At 41.4% G+C, this 21,918-nt stretch overlaps 1 protein-coding gene across 1 annotated transcript in view; it reads right to left on the bottom strand.

The window, feature by feature from the left end:
- xpr1a (xenotropic and polytropic retrovirus receptor 1a) overlaps positions 1–21,918 on the bottom strand; it is a 47,601-nt gene that overhangs the window by 5,373 nt on the left and 20,310 nt on the right. Inside the window, exons 3-11 of the mRNA XM_079575219.1 lie at positions 9,113–9,214; positions 6,957–7,177; positions 6,464–6,613; positions 6,184–6,267; positions 5,629–5,710; positions 5,342–5,529; positions 4,875–5,054; positions 3,396–3,564; positions 2,870–3,070 (exon numbers count right to left, since the gene is read on the bottom strand). Coding sequence (XP_079431345.1) covers positions 2,870–3,070; positions 3,396–3,564; positions 4,875–5,054; positions 5,342–5,529; positions 5,629–5,710; positions 6,184–6,267; positions 6,464–6,613; positions 6,957–7,177; positions 9,113–9,214 — 1,377 coding nt within the window. The remainder of the gene's footprint in view (positions 1–2,869; positions 3,071–3,395; positions 3,565–4,874; positions 5,055–5,341; positions 5,530–5,628; positions 5,711–6,183; positions 6,268–6,463; positions 6,614–6,956; positions 7,178–9,112; positions 9,215–21,918) is intronic.

The raw sequence follows: 21,918 nt of genomic DNA, 5'->3' as shown, positions 1-21,918 counted from the left end.
TGCATCTAGCCCCTTTCAAATTTCTACTATTTAACAAAAGCGTGAGCGAACTGTTTTCTGCCTGCCTAGGGTGACCATATTTCACAGCCTGAAAGCCGGGATGGGGTCGAGGTCCACACACGTTGTGCGCCGTCCACTGTGGCCTGAATGTGCGTGATCTACCACACAGAGTATGTGTCTCTAACTCAAGACTTAACACCACCAGAGGAGTGAAAACAAGTGCTTCTTCCTCAATTCACCAGCTATGTAGTGTGGAGATATAGCCTGGCTAACACCAGACTAAAATCACAAGTGATATTTAGTCTGGGGACCACCAATTCATTTTCTCGTAGGAGAGGTGTGGTTTACGATCGTCCATACTCGTTTATTGGGCGATACGAAAAAAAAAAAAAGTCTATCATGCGTCTGCACGTAGCCACAGCCAATCGTATCATCGTATGAGATGACGTATGAAGTATCCGCTGTAAACTTTTGAGCTAAATTATTTAGAACAAGGTCTAAAGCTTGATCGAACAATAGCATCGCGTCTGCTGCTTATGTTGGATCCGTAAAAAAACTTTTTTTTTTTTATCCGTAAATAAACTACAAGCTTTCGAATAGCGCGTCATCGTCTTGCGTCTCTCCTCGTTCTGTGATTGGTTCCCAAATCCACCGGAAAATTGGGCCATGGTCTCCAGGCTGTTGTGCAGTTCGAAATAATTCGAGCGCACACAGCAGCCTGGTGTTAGCCAGGTTAGTGGAGATATGAGATTTGGTAGGATTAGTGAAATAGCCTTAGTATCCAAACCAAAGCCACTGTGCATAAAGCAGTCAATATTGATCCATTGTCAAGGCTACATAGTATATCTTACTTTAGTGTTTGTCTTCAGAGGGAAATGTCTTGTTTTAGAGCCACTGTGTGCTGACATCACTGTTTCAAAACATTTCCCCTAATGAATCAGATCCGAAATCTCCCCTGCAGTTTGTGGCACACTGAGGGAGTACTAAACACCGCTTGGCTCATTGGATGTCACTGATTTATTGGTGGCATTTATTTATGGTGGAAGTATTTGGCTTTCCGGGATCTAAATGTGAGTCGTTTCTGGAATGTGTGAGGTCACCCAACAGCATCTGAGCGTGTGATCAGGTTCAGCAATGAAGGTGACACATCCAGCCGGCTCTGCCAGAGGCGCTCTACTCTACAGCCCCCGTTTACAACTGGACAGTGTCATTTCTATAATATCATATCTGCCACCTTAGGGTTAGGGTTAGTGTATTGACTGTACAGCTTACAGCCTATGTGATACCTCATTTGAAAGCCAAGACCTTCTAGTTTCTTGAAATATGTGTGACATCTGTGTTGAAACACAACTAACATCACATTTGCTCTTCCTAACCCTAATCATGTCCCTAACCCCCTGTTCAAGGGGGGGATGTAACAGGTTAAATGATGTGAAGTGAACCCCAAACCAACCAATCTGTCCTAAAGTCTGTCTTGCCTCTCCTGACTCTAGAAACAACAGAGTAACAGGAATGAAGGCATTATTTCCATGCGTTCTTGAAGAGGTGAAGACCACATCACTCACAGGAAGCAGTTCTGCCTTAATATGTTGATCTGTGCATATATAATGTTACTACTCTATAATAAATGGAAACACGGTTGGTATTACCTCTGTACAAATATGAAACCCAGGTAACAAAGCATTATTCCTTGTTATCCTCCGTCCTATACCTTTGCACTACTTTGAACAAAATTGGAAGTCTGACCAGAGCAGCATATTCCCTGGAAGTCGAACATAGCTGTTAAAACAGATATTCCATATAGGCCATAATTAAAATAAATCTATAATAAGAAATCAATCTGCTGTTACCATACAGTACATGGTTGCACACACAACTCTCCACTCCAGTTAAACAGCGATCAGTCTTTGGCTCCATTACCATAAGGGATGAAAGACAGCATCATACAGAATTACACATGAAGCCGGGCCATTAGTCTAAGGGTGTGCAGGCTTCAGACCGGAGTGGAAGGAAGATACAGTTTAATGGACGCTTCCCTGAAGAGGTAGTTGGGAAAAAGAGATCTCTATAGTGTGTCTGATACTCTTCCTGGCTGCAGCCATATTAAATCCTGCATTATCAGTCTGCATAGGAAAATATCCATTGATTTGAATTGATTCACTGTACCAATAAAAAGCAGAGCAATTTACAGGGATTATGAACTTGCGCAGTAGAAATCTCTAGACAAACGCTTATAAAAACATGAAAGAAATTTAGATCATGTAATTAAAAAAAACAACCAAAAACTTCCCTTGATCAGAACCTGTGCTGACAGTGAGAGTATGCTTTTATAAGTACGCTGCTTAGTTTGTGAACATGAAATCCTTTGTACTTTCTGACAGGGGATAATTATATGCTAATTTGAAGCCACCAGGCTCAGAGTGACTGGATTTTAATGATGATTTTTCTGTCTGATGTCTGTGATGATGTGTCTCTCCTCCCTCTTTAGTCTTCTGGCCTCAAATGGTCAGCTCAATCATACATGTTTGTTCATGATGTGTTTCTATTTCCATTAGAAAGCTCTTGGCACTAACAAGGAAGCCAAGGACAACTTCTAGCTCTGGCGCTCAGGGTCACCTACTGCTGCTGAGCACAAAAGACCAGCTCTTGTACCGCAGCAACAAAGAGCTGCTGCCTCAGCTTGTTGCTTCTCACAAGGTCAGCCTTCACTGACTCTGACGATGAAGTTACAGCAATGGGAAATACAAAACAGCATCTGATCCCAAAAAAATGCATTTAAGCTAAGCTTCAATGCTGTTGTTTATGTTGTATCATGACACTGATTAATTACACTCACTGGCACCTGCACACTGTGTGCAGCCTGACGTACCTCTGTGAGTGGCATAGAGAGCTGCGAAGGTGACCACAAAAAAGGTGGTAGAGTATTTGCCGGCGTTGACCAGATGTGGGAAGGCCCTCTTGGTGTCACGGTAACGCCTCAAGCATTGAATGAAGCGCAGCCAGGCCGGCAGACACTGGATAATGGCGCGCAGGCCGTACGAGTAGCTGTGACAGACGTATTCATTAGGATCTGAAATAGAAGGAAAAAACAGCATTATGTTCCTCCTGTTCTGTTAATGCTCCCCTCCTTTATCCCCTGTGAGCCTTGTCTACATTCAGCTCATTATTATGGCAGTCACACTGTGACCTTTGTGCGACCAACACTTCTGTTCCATTAGCTTTGTGCTAATTGGCTGCATAGAGGCCAGAGTGACACTGCAGTGCAGCCAGTGAACAGCAATTAAAATCTTATTCACAGTGTATTTTAAAGAGAAAGCCTTAACTAAACTTACTTTTATAGAGGGTTGTCTCTAATAAACACTGTATTAAGCAAATACCAATGAATTAAGTCTTACTCTTGAATTTTGGCAGTAGACCGCTGCTGTTGTTCCACTGCAGCTCAAAGATATAGAAACAGATGAGGTACTCCAGGTCCATGAGAACAAAAACCAAAGAGTTGAGTTGATCCGCCAGCCAGAAGTCTGCAAACTCCACGCGGTGAAATGGAGCGGTGAACACACGAAACTGAAGAAACAGAACCAGTCAAAATATCCATAAAGAAATATTTAACCAGTTATTATTAAGTCTAGTCATCAAATTAAAAAAGACCAGAAATGTAAGTAATAATGACACAAAAATGTATATCTCACATACTGTAGTTGACTTTATGACAGAATAAATATACGATATGATACATTATCAGGTCTTGTGTGGCCTCTGTGGACTTTACTGCCCACGTTATTTGTGATATGGCTTTGTGTCAATAAGACAAGGCTTTGTAAAATGATACATCCAGGCACACACTGCCGTTGGCCATGTCTGACATTTTGCCTCTCTCGATGCATACTCCAGACTGCAACCCCTAAACACTTTCTTCCCTGAAAATGCCAATGGATATCGATCGTTATTGAACATATCATGCAATCTGCTCATTTCAAACTGCTCACGTCCTGTCAGTCAGAAGCTGTATTGATCTGCAGTTAGTGGTATCTGCTCATATAAAGATCTGAAGGCTAAGCCCACAGTAGTTCTGTGGTGAGGCTTTCATTTCTAGAGTAAACACATGTAATCCTGTTGGAGGACCCTCGGTTTGTCCTGTAATAAAATGAAATGTCTGCATGGTCTTTGACAGATGATGTGAGGGGCATACAGGGGCTTCATGTTGCGGATACGGTAACAATTAATTCATAATGTATGTAAATATTAAACACCAAGTCAGATAATACATACACACAGAGATATCTAAATGTAAAAAGGATACAAATAAAAAAGAGACAGCATTTATGTTACTGTAAGTATGAGCATATGCGTGGGTTGTACAGTTGATTACTGAGCCATATGAGGGGAGAACTGTGGAGGATGAGTGGTTTGGAGCGGTAAAGGAGAGTACATGAGTAGAAGGAGGGAGGGGGCGGGACGCTGCAGGGGGCGGGGACCTCTGAGTGGGGCACATAAGCACATACTGATGGATCTATGGCCATAATGATTGCACAGTCACAGCCGCAGCTCCCACGGGACAGGGATGCATTCTATTATCCCTCCACCCTGTGCCCTTAGCCTCTCCCTACACACACACACACACATAGGCTGTCCTGCGTAGACAAAGGACTGAGTAACGGGGGGTTTGGTGCATGAGATGGTTATCCGAATGCTACACAGATTCATTGTGTACAGCAGCACATGTAAAGACGGTATCAATTAAGACTCAAAGTGATGTGCCAATCACAGTCGACACATACGTAATTATGCACAATGGAAACTTTTCAGCATAAATAAAAGAGGTATCAAAACAAACATAGTCATATACTTCATTCATGTCAAAGTGCTATACTGACCAGCAGTTTGAGGAGCCAGAAGCGTGATTTGTAGTAGCAGGTCTTGAAGGGATTGATGAGGAAAAGTAGCATGAAACCGTAAAGTATGAGAGGATTAATCTGCATGGGGATGTAGGTGTACTCCCAAAACAGACAGGACAGGATGCTGACGCACCACAACACGCCCAGGAACCCAGCGATCTACCAAACACATGAACAAATTAGTTCTTTTTTAAAGCAAATGTAGACAGTGTTTTTGTAATAGGCCGTGCCCATATACTGCTGTATGTATGTGATTGACAGACACTATAGTTTTGCACCTACATACGTGCAATATCAGAAATGGTTAGACATCCAAACTTTTCAGACTAATACTACTATACTCTTAGTAGTATAACGTATATAATTCTCTTGTATGTCAATTCTATTGTGAATCACACTGGGTTGCATTTATGTAAGAAATGTGCAATAGAAACAAATCTTCTGACCTCAAAGAGATGCTGGTGTGAGAGGTTGTTTCGGGGGTTAATCTCAAAGATGAGGACGTGGTTGACACCCGCCTGCCTCCAGCCATAGGTGTTTATGCCCAACAGGAACAGGAACTGTATCAGGAGGAAACCTCCCCGGTAGATCCGCACCAGAGGCCACACATTCTCGTAGCGAATGAACACAGCACCTGAAGAAGACCCAAAACAGTCATAGGATTGTCACACAGACAACACCCAGACGCAGTGAGACACAACGTATTCTGAATTTTGAGTGCATGGTGACGTACCTGTTAGGACAAAGGCAATAGCCAAGATGATGAAGAAGCCACAGTAAAGACCAACTCGAAATGTAGTCCAGGCCAAAGCAGGCTACAACAGACAAAACCAATAATACTCTTCAATGCAAACCAGTTTGGCTCATATTATCAAACCATTACAAATCCACAAGTCACCAAGTCGTCACAGAGCACAGTTCAATCTGCACATGACAGTAATTAATGTGGATATAACCGTGCATATAATACAGAGGAGTAAAGTAGCTGTAGATGATTATTTCTAAAGGATGCTGCGTCTGTGCAGTGATGGAGAAGCACTCAGAAAATCAATACTCAAGGCTCATACAGCTTCTTGCAATTTGCTCTTACTGGCTTTCCGCTTCTCCTCATGTGCCAAGAGTTTGAAAATGAGCCACCAAATAATATACAAAAACACTAAGAGACATTTATGTAGGAAGGAAATGCAATATACTGGTTTATCATAAATCCAGTAAGTGCAGGGACAACTAGAAAATGCTTAATTTATTATTTTGCATTGTACATATGTAACTTCAGATCAGTTCTGACCTGAGCTGCCCCCAGTGGAGGTACTCTCAGCCTCTTCATGGCCTTTTGACGGTCGCCGCCCTCCAGTTCTGTGGTTACAATTGTCTAAACACAAAACAACAGTTACTTGGTGTGCAGGATACATTGTACTGTATACATTGCAGTTTGGGGTGTTGGGTTGCAAAAACTTTACATATGATAGAATAAACATTAAGTCTTGGATTAGGCAACACAAAACAGTTTTTCTACTGTTAATGTGTTGTGTATAATTAATGAATATTGGGTGTTGATGTGCACCTACCTCTGTCTCAGATATGAGCTGTGTGATCTTCTTGCAGGTATAGAAAGGAGCCACCTCAACGTGGGCCACGCGCCAGTCCGCCCCTCGAGGCGTGTCCAGGATCTTGTCATGTTTCTTTAGAATCTTTCGGAAACCAGTGAAGTTCAGGTTCTGTGGTGTAATAAAATATGATATCAAAAAAACATACTTAAAGTCTTTATAAAAACAAAAAGGTCCTGTGAGGAAACTGTTATTCGCCCCTGATTTATTGAATTTGAGGATATTATAATCTTAGACAAAGGGCACAATGTTATTTGTTAATGACTAAAACAATCATTTCTGTTGACAAAGGAAGTGTTAACCTTTGTCCCACTTTTTGTTTCATATGGGCAGAGCCAGACTTACAGACACATTCACCCAAGAACAGGTCAAAATATCCGACTTTGTTTATTGAAAGGCCGACCACTGCCTCTGTTTTAAACTACGTGAACAAAGCCTGTGTACAGAACAGGACCTGGTAGTTCTGCAGGAGGATGAGGCTGAGGTAGAACTCGCTGAAGGCCAGTTTGAGGTCCTTGATGTTGCGGTGCTGGCAGCGCTCTTCCTGGGACCGGTTGAACACTGTCTTTCTCCGCCGGAGACCTGGGGGAGCAGCGCTCTCCCGCTGAGCGTCGAGGGACGACTGCAGCTCATTCTGTAACGTGGCGGAGCGCCTCTGGGCTTCTGCAAGCTTTTCTGCAGGATCAAAAAGGTTAAGATGATGAGGAAAATGGCAGTACCTTCATTGAAAAATACAGCTTTAAATTGCAGTTTGCTAAACATATATCAACTATACTAAGAAAAACAACAGAAAGAGACCAAGACATATGAGCAGTTAGCAGACATTTCCTCCAACAGGATGTATTCAATGATGGGCTGGAGCTATTAGGAGAATGTAAATGCTGCTCTAAGGAACAATTATCTGGGTCATGGCAAGGTTAATCCAGTAGACATGAGAAATAAATACACACTTAGAGCAAAATAATCAATTTAAAAGCTAATGTACAAAAACAACAACTAAACTAAAGAGGTCTATTACAATTTACATTTAATAACCTTTAATAAATAACATTGGAGAAAAGCAATAGGAAAGAAGAAGAGGGTCCAAATAATTGACTTTACTTTTAAAATATTATCTGTATGAAAATGAGCTGCTGATGGTCATTGCTGTTTATTTGTCTTATTATAGACACCCCTCCCCAAGCCGCAGACCTTGAGGGAGACATAACACAATGCTCATGTACAGCACTGTTTGATCTGTTTGAATTGGAAAAACTGACTGTTGTGATGTAGGGCTTTGCAAAAATGAATTGAATCGATGATACATTTTTCTTAACAAAACTGACTATGATATTTACATAGACTCAAAAACTAGCTTGTCAAGCATCAGAAAAATAAACACATATTCGACTGTGTGAGGAATTTCCATGAAAGCTCTGCAGATGAAAGCGTCGCCCAACAGGCTGATTTTCAGGGCACTGCAGCCGGCCGCCTCTGAAAGGTCGAGCACCCCTTTTAGAGCGAGGTACAAAGGGAAAGCGCAGTGTGGAGGCAAGTGTTTTATAAAAAGTCAGCAACCATTTTATCTCCATCTCTGCAGCGCTGTCTCTCCTCCTGACCACACAAACAGAGAAACTGGCACCAGATGAAGCTGCCGGTCAGACTGCGCTCGCACATTTACTGGTTTACCTCCTCCTGTTTGCAGAGGATAGGCAGGAAGAAGATGTTTGTATGAAAGGTTCAACCACACTGATAACGCAAGCCTCCGGTCCGATGGGAAATCATGTATTTACTGAAAGCAGCGTTGATATAATGGGGAATATCAAATCAGGCCACCTAATGTCTAAATCGAATTCACCCAAACTAAAACGGAATAAACTGTGAGCATATTCCCCAATCGTGTTAGTGCATTTTGTCCAAATCACAAATACTTTTATTAAAATCTTAAAGCCCTGTAATTACTCTGCATGATTTGTTTACAAGTCAATTTAATCACATTAAACAGAGCAACAATAGTACATTGTTTTGCCCTGAATATGATCTCTCATCCTCAGTGGACACACTATAGACTCGAGGAACGCAGCCACTACTGTTTGCGACATATCAATCATTCTCCAACCCATTACGTTTATCAAACCATATCAAGGCCAGCGTTAGGCAATAAAACTCGTGCTTGAAAACTCTCCTCTGTCCATTACAGCCATCATAGCGAGCGGAAACACTCACCGCAGTCAGCCTTGGCCGTGGGTTGATCTGAGGAGGCTGCGGTTTATCTCACGGCCTGTAGGGGGAGCAGAGTTTGTCTAAAGTCCCATGAACCTCGTGGCGCTGGGTTCAAGGGCAGTGGGCTCCCTCCTGGCACCAGAATACCAGAATATGTAATGGCCCAGGCTCATGTTACACAGCGCACCCAAGTCTCCAAGCCCCGAAATACACATGGCTGTTACGAGTGGCCCACGCAGTCAACAACTTTCGATCAACAGATTTGGAAATGAAACCGTGCTCAGCAACATATTCAGACACTACTGCTGTTTTGCTTTGAATTGATGTTCTGCTGATATTAATTAAACCATATTTTGTGTAGTTGTATATTTTGTTTTTCCCTCCAAACTGAGTACAATCAACACAAACCTGAGTAAAACGTGTTGATTTTCAGGAGCTCCTTCTCACACGTCTGGAAGAAGCTTTCTTCAAACTTGGCGTAGTACCTCTTCACTGCGTCGTCATCGGTGACTGCAAAACAAGAAAAGAAAGAAGCATTAAAGCACATGTAACTCTTGAAAATACAACAGCCAGTGAAATACGTTTTGGCAATAGCAACCTCTCTGTTTTCTGAATAAATATCTATATTTCTTAGGCAAAATTGGCATGACTCCCCCTCCTTCCCCCTCTGATGTAGGTGGCAATCAAAGTAACCTGCGCATATAAGTAACTAGATACAGAAAAACCAGAAAAACCCAGAGCCAAACCTCTTGTTCCCCCATGACTATTCAATTACATGGCAGTATTTAATCCCAAGATTTTGTGTAATGTGTAGACAAGTTATTGTTATTGTTATTACGCATATACATGTTGGAGATGTGGGTGGAAATTAAATATGTAAGGAGCAATGCACAAACTACACAACTACCATCTCTGGGGTTTGCACACTACATTTCGAACAGCAAAAATAGTGCCTATAGTATTACTGTTATACAAATAATCATCTTCAGTTTGTTTATTTGTTTTAGCTATTTTTCACCATCCGATCCTTGTCATATGAGTATAGAGCTAAATGCACATAATTAAAGGTGCATCATGCAACTTTTTATGCGAGAAAATATATTATTATATGATATATATATGATATATATATGATAATATGATATATTATATGATATTTGTGCATATTTGACCTTGTAGTGACCCAGCGGCTGTATGAGTGGTCAGCATGGCGCCTTTACTTTTGATCACGGTGGTCTCTACAACTCTCCAGGATCAATTGTTTTGTAGGTTTTCTGGTGAGAGGGTCCGTCAGCAGTGAAAACCTTACAAATAATTGATCGAAAGTAAAGGCGCCATGCTGACCACTCATACAGCCGCTGGGTCACTACAAGGTCAAATACGCACTAATATCCACTTTTTTTTCACATACGAAGTTGCATATGCACCTTTAACCTCTTGACCCCCACTTTTTTCAGTTCGGCTTTACGCAAATCTAAAAGCCTCTTGACTGAGGCCTACTGAGCTATAGGCCAGTGTAGCGCCTCATTTGGAAGCTAAGACCCACAAAACTGAGCTAAGATTTTTCCTTGCCTTGTTGCCATGTTGTTGGCACTTTTTTGTTGCGTTTCTGTACTTTTTTGGTTGTATTATCGACGCCTTTCTTTTTGCTTTTTGTTGCGTTTTCATCCGTGTATACTTCTCGTCTTCACCGCTTTCTTTCAGGAAGCTTTTAGAGCTTTTGGAGAGGTTGACGATGATATTGGGTGTGTAACTGTCTAGCTCTAGGAATAACGTCTGGAAAAATGTAAATGGCCTAAATCATTGATCTACTATTGAGGAACCCTATTTTTAATATTGTCTTGTCGATAAATTGGCCACCTCCAATTACATTTCTTTTCTCCTGCACATAATTTGGACTCAATCAGTGGCTTTGCCTGTGCGTTTAAACTTTTTACTACTGAACAGCACATCCAGACGTGCAATTAGATCAACAACTTCCTCCTGTCTCTGGGAACCGGGAGGGCCAATTCAATCAGCATCGATGCTTAGCCAGAAAGAGTCCTCAGCCCATTTACTACAACGAGCAGGTACAGAAGCAGCCACAGAGTAAATGTCATGAAAAATGAATGCATTTATGTACTCAAAATGTCAGCTCTGTGAACCATAAAGCACAGTGAGAGGAACAAAGTGAACAGAGTGAGAAAAGCTACACCCTTGAACATTTATTCATCGAACATCTTAGTTATTTTCTTCCATTGAGCTACAGATACAGTACAAGCTATAAATGCCACAAAAGGACCTCCATCGCAGACAGAATTAAGTGGTTTTGAGCAGACGAGAGAGGTTTTTCAGGATAAAGCGGTAGTGTCAGCTCAGCAGTGATAGGCCTCGTAAAACATTAGCTATTATATAAAGTGAGTCCAGGCTGCGACCGCGAGATGGAGAGGCATTCAGTTCAAGTCAGTAATAAAAAAGAGCTGCCCGGGGCGTCGTCTGTCAATATCCCGGCCTCAGTCTGTTCCGCACAACCACACACACACCTACAGTACTGCTGCAACAGAAGAGAGAGAGAGACCAGCTACAGCCTACACCAAACAGCTTTACAGGGGAAATAAATTACCATTACAGACGGCGAACATCGATCAATTTCACTTAATTAAAGTTTGGTTAGAAAGAAGAATTGTACAGGATTTTAAAAGGTCCAATACACAGTACAGTCACTTACCACACAGTACAACCAACCACTACAAGATGGTAAAGAGGAATGTATAAATAGTAGCAAGGTCGCTTTGTATCTGTGTATTTGGTGTTAATGAGCCAAAACATGAGCTTGTTTAACCAGGATTGCTTTTTCATTAATTAATTAAATTCTTTACTGCACAATAGACAGTCTATATTAACCTGCCGTCAAAAAACTAGAAGGTCTTGACTTTCAAATGAAGTATCACACTGGCAAAGAGGCTGCAAGTTTTCCTGTCAATACGCGTTAAGATTTGGGTATGCATAGTAATTGCTAACCCTGACTTTACGATGGCAGATAACACGTTAAAAATGCAGAATAGAGACAAAAAACAGAATACATTTCCCACATACATGATTTTTTGCAATGTATCGTAGCCATTAACTAATTTCCATCCAGTGTACGGATTCACAAACACATTCTCATTCATTCATGCCCCAGACTCTGGACACAACAGTATTTTTGCACTGACTGGAGCACAGATCAAACCACCAAGTGTTTGATTGGTCGACGGACTGCCTCAGAGCCACTATATACATACATATATGATACATACATACATACATAACATGATACATACATGTACATATCCGTGATTGTTATGGCACAAATATCACATACGCATTTCGCTCTCTCCCTAAATACACCTCTGTCATTGGTGATGGGAGGTGAAGCACAAATACTTCCAGGTACAGCAGTGGCTGGAGGGATACTCTGATGAGCTCACTAACAGTTCAGCTGAGTAGCGGAGTACGAGAGCCATTACAACATAAGTAATGGCCCAACATACGGCAGGCAGACCCACAGGCAGCAGCACATGAGCCTATAGTAATTTAAAGTAAAAGGCTACTCTGTTAATGACTGGGCTTCATAAAGGGATAGAGACTCACTAACACTGGGCAGGTGACATCTTTCTAATGCTAGAGGAACAATTCCGAAAACACAACTTCAATTAAGTTTCCGGTGGCAATGCTATAACCTATATTATATCTGCTTATATCTGCTGCAGTATTAGACTTAATAGTAGTAGTAGTCGAGGTAGTAAACGTTTTTGCCCATTATGATTAGCAACAGGCTTAGGCGTTTGTGTACAGAAAATGAGATAAACAACCCTTCTCTAGAGCAGGTTTTAAGGTTTTTTCTGCTTAAATGCATTAATCGCATTGTGCATTAAATAATAAATCCTATAATAGGGACTACAGATGAAAACTAGCTACATAGCTGTAATCTGGTGCAGTATATATGTCTCTATGAGCCTAAAGTCTCTGTATACTGTCCATTCAATAAAGATGAATTAAAATGAAAGAAAGTGGGGCCGAGGCACTGGAATCACAGTGTAGAGTTTATCACGCCAACGCGTTTCAACTCAAAAAAAGAGTTTTCATCAGGGCTCGTGAATACACCAGGTGCAAGATCACCTTAAATAGGTAGATCATGTGGCCAAATTGATCATTCCATGTTAAAAACACAATTGATATGAAGACAATTGCAAAAAGAAGATCATATACAGTGATGGTACACCAGGCTGATCAAAACATACATAAACACAACAGTAGTTTAAAAAACAGTTCAGTGTACAATCACAGATAAGGTGCAGCTTATGGGAAACAAACCTTTACAAGAACATTTTTTGTTATGGTGTGATATAATATACCAGGGAAATGCGTAAAAAAGACAGCATCAAAAACATCCCAGTTGACAGCAGCTTTAAACAAAAGATTTAAAGAAATGGAAGGAAATCAATCTCCTCATTTAGACCTGGGGATCTTGTGGCATTCAATGTGTGTATCCAAAATGTTTCTCTTTGCAGGAGGGTTTTCAATCTGAAGATTAATTAAAGTATAGTAAAAATCTCCACATCTACAACATAAGCCCACACTAAAGCCAGGAACTCTTTGTGACTAAAACAACTTAACTTAATACTTGCAAACACATCATGAAAAGCAATGACACTTAATTAACAATAAAAACAATATCACAGTTTCAGTTTGTCTGCAGCCCCGTCTCTTTCGCTCCAGCTCCACTGTCACACCACATCAAGCCAAAGCAGCATACTTCATATTAATAATGACATTGTCTCAAATGCATCAGTATGAACCATGCGGTGCACATACAAAGGAACCTAATTACACGTCGTTTACTGCAGGTGTAGCTGCAGCAAACATGGCAGCTCTTTTCAGCCACACAGTATGGGCTCTCATTATCACCGCTCTCCAGAGATGAAGATGACCACACCGACAGCAGCAATGTGCACAAGGCGCGACAGGTTCAAAATGGCTGACAGCGTAAGGTTTGCTTTGCTTATTTATTTTTATTTTTTTTGCAGAAAGCTTGACCAGCGGATTGCTCACTTGGGTAATGTTTAAAGGTCAATGCTTTAAGGACAATTTGGCATTCACTTCACGCAGTGTGTCGCAGCGTGCAGCGAATTATGGAAAGAGTGGAGCCGCTGACAATACTGAGATTATTCTTTTTTATGAGATCGGGAAGGCCTCTTTTCATTTTGCTTGGGATCTCTGCAAAGAATAGCTAGATTTATCATTATTGTGGTTATTCTGATTTTGTTTTATAATATAAAATATTACAAAGCAATACACAGTAAGTAGTGGAGCCATGAGCAAAACAATGTGGTGCATCTTATTTTGCCCAACGTCAAATGACCTCTATTTATCCAGGATCAATTTATAGAACGCTGCAGCAAAATCAATAAGTGGTTTCAGTAGTGCCGTTTTACCATAGTAAATCATGGCAATAAAAGTAATAATTAAAAGCAGTCATTGCTTTCATTCAGATGGACAGAAAACACAGCAGAGTAGAAGAATAAATGTACTGTTTATACCCGTCAAAAAAATCATTGCGTCGAAAAATGACTTGTATAATATCACCTAATCTTTCATGTGTTAATTTTTACTTTTACATAAGTCAAATAAAGTCATGATATTGGAGATTGTAAAAAAAAATGTTGCTCTTCCATGATACTGTATAAAGAAACCTTAAAAAACACTGATGCTGGTAAAGGATAACCAGACGCCCCATTAGTACGAGTGGTATTTTTTCAGACAAAGAAATACGCTGGTAGCTAAAAAAAAAAAAAAACACTCTTTGACCTGCAGAATTCCCAGGACACTTGTAGAAGACAGCTCCTCCTTTGGCAAAGCCCCTTCTTCTGTAGATTGTATAAATAAATGATGAGGCAGCTTCTCAAGAACCCCACTCTACTCACCCCCCCCAAAAACCCTCCGCACAAACAGGGAGAGGGCGACCCCAACCCCCCACTCTTTATATTCCCATACATGCCATAAAAGCTGCACGTAAATCTATCAACAGGACCCTAACCTGCTGACGAAAGAGCGACAGGGACTAAACAAGACGCAGCAAAGTTCCTACAGATAACAATCATAAAAAACATTCATTTATGGGAATTAATCGAAATCAAAATAAATACATAATAAACAATAAACATATCACAAATGAAACAAGTTAAAGAGCGCTAATATATTTCTGATAATTGTTTTGTTGCGGTCACATCCCACAACCTGCGCAGGATGTCCTATTTGAGTCTCCATTTGTCTCCTTTAATGACGCCCCGACGACGAGACATAAACTAGGCTGTTATAGTATTAGTGTCCTGGGAGCTGAAGAGACCATTACATGATGATTGTCATTGCACGAGCCTGCCTTATCTCCCCCCTCCAGCACACAGGTGTACACTAAATCACCACTTCACACTAAATGAACTAATAAACATAAAAGGACTCCAGCGACTGTGTTAACAATTGTCTAAAATGAAAAGAAATAGTAACTCAACATCTTCTAGCGTCAGGCCCAAAGCACATAAACAAGACTAAAACTAGCAAGCGCCCCCCCCCACCCTCCTCTCCTCCACCTCCACTCCCACCCGCACCACTTATTCCCGTTCAGCCTGCAGCCACAATTAATTCTACCAATCATCTCTCTCGCAGAGGCGAAGAAGGGAACATTAGAAATGCACACTCACTGGGGCAGTCGGCAGCCAGAGGAAACACTCCAGTCTATTGTGCGCAGACTGCAGACTCGGCAGATCCCAATCTTTATCGGAGTGAAATCGGCGTGTTGTCTATTTGTGGGGATGACACTATAGAGACAGTCACACGTTTAGATGAGTGATAATGTATAAGTGCATACTGATGAGATGGAAAGAGTAACAGCGAGAGGCCAGATGGGCTGAGAGGGAAGGAGCCGCACCAGAGGGACACACATGCACCGGAGAATGGGGAGGTGACGAATGAGAGGCAGTTTAGGGGGAGAAGAAGAAGAGCTACACAAGGGCTGCAATTACTAATATTATTTTGGACTAATCATCACCTATTAGAATAGATGACGGCTAATTTAGTACAGACAGTTTCACAGTTCACTTGAAATCACATAATTGACTCACAATTTTATCAATGAAATATATGCACGCTCATCGTAAATCATCAATTCATTCAATACATCCAGAGGAACTTGTTATTTACAGGTTTAATATTTATTTTATTCAGGTTAAATTGGGTTCTAGGATCTTAAAGATGCAATAAAAAACAAGTTGACAACTTAAACATAAAATAATCAGCCCTAATATATACTTTATAAACTCCACAATGGTCTTGACTGATTGATTGAAGACTATTTTGAAGGTCAACAAGGAGAGATGTTTTTTATGCTTTGTCACATTTACGACCAGGAGAAACCACTTGCACAAACATAAGAATTCACAGATCAATAATGTCGTCAGTGGCAGTAGAAAATATATATCAGATGTAAAGTAAATAAACACAGTACAATGCTCCTATCTAACTAAATGACAAACTAAACAGACAAGACCATAGATCACTTTTCCGATACCAGTTTTTCGCATCTGATCCAATCCTGATACTTGTTTTCAAAGTAGCCGATACCGAGTACCAGTCTGATACCGCATCAAGCGAATAAAAACAATGACAAAGCCTGTAAAATAGGCCAGAACCTATAGCACATGGCTCATTGTGCATATTAAACTAAATCTGTGCCCGGTGACTTATGCTGCTTGATTCTACGTGAGCAAAAAAGCAATAACATAAATGTGATTATTAGGGGTTTTATAGTATAGCCCAAAAAAAACAAACATTATTTGGTATCGGATAGAATTGGGCTTAGGTACTCACCGATCTGTGGTATCGGATTTGTATCGGTATCAGAACAGCCCTCATTTTGATGCAATAGATTCATATTGGTTTAGCTGTCTTTCCTAAATGTACATACAGATAATGAGAAAATCAGTAGAGCAGCAAAACCTTCTTTCTCTAAAATGTTGACAACATTATGCAAAATAATGTCCAAAATGAATTGGCTGTGACCTCTCTTTGACCTCAACTACAGCTAAATATAAACCCTGTTTTTTTTATGTCTGTGACAGGGTAAGACGAGAGATCTATGGGACTTTTCCACATGAAAACGATCAGAAGAAAATAAACCGTGAACTCTGTCTGTCTGTTGTCTCGATGTTCTCATTCCTATCACTCTTTCTCCAGCTTCCCTTTTTTTTGAGCTAAACCGAGCTGAGGTGTGAAATTTTATCAAAACATATCACAGTAAATCACATTTTGGCCCGGCTGTCTCTCCCGTCCTTTCAGCGCCACACAGGGCCTTGAAGATAATGGTTGATTGCTTCCAGAATATTGCAGACACATTTCTTTGGAAGACTGTGGAAAAGGCAAGCCGTGATTCAAATCGGCACGACTTTGCAGCTCAGACGTCTACCTTTCCCAGACACCTTTGAAAAATATCCTACGTGTCAATCCAGTTTCTCATTTTAGCCATTAGATCGCACAAACACGACACTTATTTCTCCTGTTACAGATATTGCATGTCAGCTGAATACTGGTTAAAGCCTTTATTTCAATTGGATAAAGGATGCAAATAAGTATCGGTGTCTTGGTATGCGGAGGCACGTACGCTGCAGACCGCTTTGTTCAAACCTAATTGAGGGAAATCTAATTCAACAGAGATCAAGTCAGATTTAAAGGCACCGGTAAGCTTCAAACACAAAGCTGCAAAGGGATGATACAAGTGGGAATATAAGGCTCATTTCTGAAATACTGAATCCCTCCATCTTTATGTCCCACATCGGTTTGTAATATATGTATGAGGTTGAGTGTGACTGGACAATATGGTGCACACCGGCTGCAGGACAAGCCGCCCAGATGCTTGTGGGAAAATATTCAGGGAGTCACTGAGCTGGAAAAGTACAGCGATAAAAAGTGAAAACTCATTAACATAAGGGGCGAAGGTAGGGGATAGGACAGTATAATGTGCACAGTTTTTTTTGTTATAGGAGAGGCACTGGTCCTGATCTTGTAATGGCACTAAAACACATCTATTTAGTCAGAAATAGCACAAATGTGTCTTTAAGTTTCCTCACAGCAGCAAGGTCCCAGGTTGTGTGGAGTTTGCGTGTTCCCCCCGTGTCTGGGTGGGACACCGCAGTCACCACTTTACGATAAGTTCCGCACTTCAGAAACCACTAAATGACATCCAGGGAACATATTTATCTCCTTGTATCTTGTCAGGATCACCAAATAATAGCTTAACCCTATTAGTCAGGGCTGGTCCACATCGTCACGCCTCATTTAGACTACAATGAGCTCCATGTCCCAGTGTGAGCGTTACCCAAACACCACTGATATTAATCATCATCATCTGGTCCATGGAGACAATGGAGCATGAAAAAGGCCTGTTTGTAACAATGATGTCTTGTGCAGAGCGCTGCAGGAGAGAGCAGGAGTAGCAGGAGAGCTGTAATTACTTGGTGACAGTGGTGGGCTGTATGTCGTCTAAGGCCAGTGTTCTCCACCGGTGGGTCAGGACCCAAAAGCGGGTCGCAGAACCATTTGAAGTGGGTCACAGTCCCCAAAATGACTCTTGTACTGGTTAGGAAGTTTAGTTAGACTTTTTTTTTTATATCAGCGCTTGATTCAACAGAACTCTACAAAGAAATACAGCATGTTGAAAAAAACACATAACACATAAGTGCGCTATAGCAAAGCATCAATTATAAAGCCTTTTTGTTGATTGAAAACTTTACAATAGTGACAGTGTAGCTGAGGGTTGTGAAACATGTTTGCAGAACCATTACTGTGAAGAAGTCGTTTATCCAACTTTATTTTTACAATCCAACAAGAGTTTATGTGACAACTAACCTTTTAAGGAGGGGGCAACAAATATTTATCTCTATCTTACACGTTGGTGATTGGAAAATGCAATATTGCTATATAACAGCTGAAACAAAATATCCAGTGTATTTTGCTGATTTTCCTGCGATCTCCCCAGAAGCCTCCTCCACGCATCTCCTCTTCCTCCCCTTTGCTGCGCAGATGTTTCAATAAAGATACAAATATTTGGTCTGTGTGGCTTGTGTGACATCTGTCACAATGAAAGGATTTCCTGGAAACGTAGGACTTCATGAGGAGGTGTTTGGGAAAAGGAGGAGCTTTTCTGGAGCAGTCACCATGGTGACAGCTCCAGGTAAATTTTAAAGTAATAAAGTACTAACTATGGTCAATATTCAAGACAACCAGCCAAAAATAGCTGTTAAAATATTGCACTTTAAAAAAAATGTAACGGTATAAAAGTCCATAAAGGTGCTAAGATGCACACATTTATTTTTTGTAAATGTTTGCAAAATTATCACTTGTCGTTGTCCAGAAAGCCCTCTGTAAAACATTGAGATTAGCATTTTTATTGCCAACTTCTACTTGGTGATTACTTTAATGTGCAGCAGTAACCTTGTACTCGGCACAGGAGGTATTTTTTTCACTCTAAGTACAAGTTGCTGATTTGTGCAGTTGTGCGGAAGAGACATGAAGCGCCTGAGACGAGGTAATAAAAGCATCATGTCTATAGTATGGGCCGGGCTCAAAGCCACTGGGATCTTTGTGTGTCTCTGTAGAGGAGGATTGGCAGCAGAAAACTACCACGCAAGGATTTACTGAGAAACACACTATGTTCTGTACAAATCCTGCAGCAGCATAAGGGACAGCCCCTCAGCTTTCATTTTGTTCACAGGGCTTGAAGAAGCAGACGTGTGATATTGTTGTAATTGAAGGACAAAAATGAACTAGTGTGAACAACTGTGGGGAATACCGGGGGCACAAAAAAGGATAAATATTAGGTATGCAGTCTGATCTTAAACTAAAATATATGAATAAAATGTCAAAATGAACCAGATAAAAAACATTCTTTATTTTGGATCCCTTCCGTTATTACTGCGGCAATAACCATTTTCCAGAGCATTTGCATGACCTTACATCATCCGTGACTGCAGTGATCTGTGGTGTTACATCTAGAGCTGAAGGATTTCATGAGACTGTGGCCATCGGACGTACAATCAGAGTGCTAGCAATATCCCAGAAAAATGAATAAAGTAATTGAACTGACCGTTATTGTATTTCACAGATAAACACTGTCGCTGCAGATGAATGTGGCCAGGAAATGAACTGCCTAAGCTGACCTTTAGACAGTAAGCAGACACTACATGAAATAAGCCAGTGCTAATTCTACATCAAGACAGATTTAGTTAAAACCCAATGTGTGTAGAGCACCATTTAACCCTGAACCTGACTTGTATCAGAGGAAAAAGACAATTATTTGTTCAAAACCAAGCCTGAAGCTAAAATGCCCAGGGGAGGAAAACTGCTTTGTGACAGCTCTAATAGCAGACAGCACCTTGTTGGAAGAAAATTGCCCTGCTATTCCACCAGAGCCACCCGGTGCCTGTGCGCTAAAGTGCACCCATAGATTTGCACATGTTTCTCTAAATGTGTGTGTTGTGCCCCATTTTTGGAGCTGGTTGGCTGGGAGTGACATTGTCATTATCGACATCTCTCCCCTGGATCCTGTAGCCATTAGCAACCAACTACAGGAGTTGGCCTCCCTCGCACTGCAGCCAATTGCTTTCACATCACTGCGACTGTGTGCATGCATGCGAATGAGCAGGTGTTCCTCCACTTTGTGTCTGCCCTTATTTCTGGGAACCACTGGGTGATATCTAAATGATTAGATGTGTCGCCAGTGTTGATTTTTTGACACGATGCAGCCACACACATTTGGTCCTGATGTGTTTGATGGCAGAATTAATAGAGGAAATACAATTCATATGAGGGAGGCTGTAGGAACACATCTGGAGGTGGAAGCAGCCGACAGAAAATAATCAATAGGTGTTGATTAGGCCGCTCAGTACCTTTGTATTGCATGGCAAGCAGCCGCTCTTTACTGTGCTCCCGGTGATCAATACTGCTGATCTCTGATTAGGCTGGCCTTGCACATCTTACTGGGCGTTTGAAAAGAGCAGCGCGCACCAACTGACTGTGAAATTAGAGCACAAATGTCACGCTAAGATTGATGACAAACTGAAACAACATTGCATCTCATCTTTCACACAACATTGAAGCATGAAGGAATGGAACAGGCACAGGAATGCATCTGAACTGGATGAATCCAAGAAAATCTGTCACTTATTAATTCTCTCTGGTTTACTTTTTCCAAACATGCCATCATACACTGTCCTTTCTCATGCACAGCAGCGTCAACGCCCCGGGCCTTAAATGCAAAAAACGTTCAGAGTAATCTTTAAAAAAAGGCAAGTTTATTTGTAGAGCTCTCTTTGTGCATTACGGTCAGTAATTCAAAATGCTGTAGAACAAGTCCCTGCAGGGTCTTCTCAAATCATGAGTCACGTTCGCCATTGGTACACGCCCAACATATACTATAATGAAATACACTGTGAAGCTCCCATCAGCTGTGCTAATGAGGCTTTGTTTCTGTTGCCATGGGAGCAGTCATGTGACCCGCACAGGGGCGTGTCCATGGCGCTGAGAATACCTGTGGGGAGTGTGAGCACACAGCGACACATGAGCGATACAGGAGGGACACAGATTCTCCTGGAGCGATACATGGGGGTGGGGGTTTAATCAGTCCTGTAATGGATGCAGGGAACGCTGATGGAGCACAGTCCCAAGGGACCCGCTTTTCGTCTTTACAATCCCCTTGTCCCTGGGACAACCATGGCCCATCTGCAACATCAAACAGTGTTTGCAAATTCCGTTGATATTTTCTTCCAGTTTTCCTTACCGCCCAGCTTTAGATTTAAATACACAAGACAAAAACATGTGAAGTCGCACACAGTGTCGCGCCGCGGCCTGTTGATACACACACCTGTGTCTTTTGGCAAGGGCCCCAGTCTGATGATGGATGGGACAAGAATGGCCCCCTGGCTGCGCTGAGCCTCTGTCCCGCTGTTGGGTTATTCATTAGAGCAGCCCTTAAATGTCCTTTAAGGACCCTAAAATACCACAGAGCCCCACAAACACCTTTACAATGATTGATGTGGCAGCACCACTGAGACGAGACCTACAGGTATCTGTGCTGAGTCTGCAGGTGCCTAATGCTGTTACAGCTAAATCAGACCTTTGTTACATAGAGGTTCAGATGTAAAATT

The sequence above is a fragment of the Gobius niger genome, assembly GCF_951799975.1.
Source record: "Gobius niger genome assembly, chromosome: 17".
Classification (NCBI taxonomy): Eukaryota; Metazoa; Chordata; class Actinopteri; order Gobiiformes; family Gobiidae; genus Gobius; species Gobius niger.
This window is presented reverse-complemented; position numbering and strand designations above follow the sequence as displayed.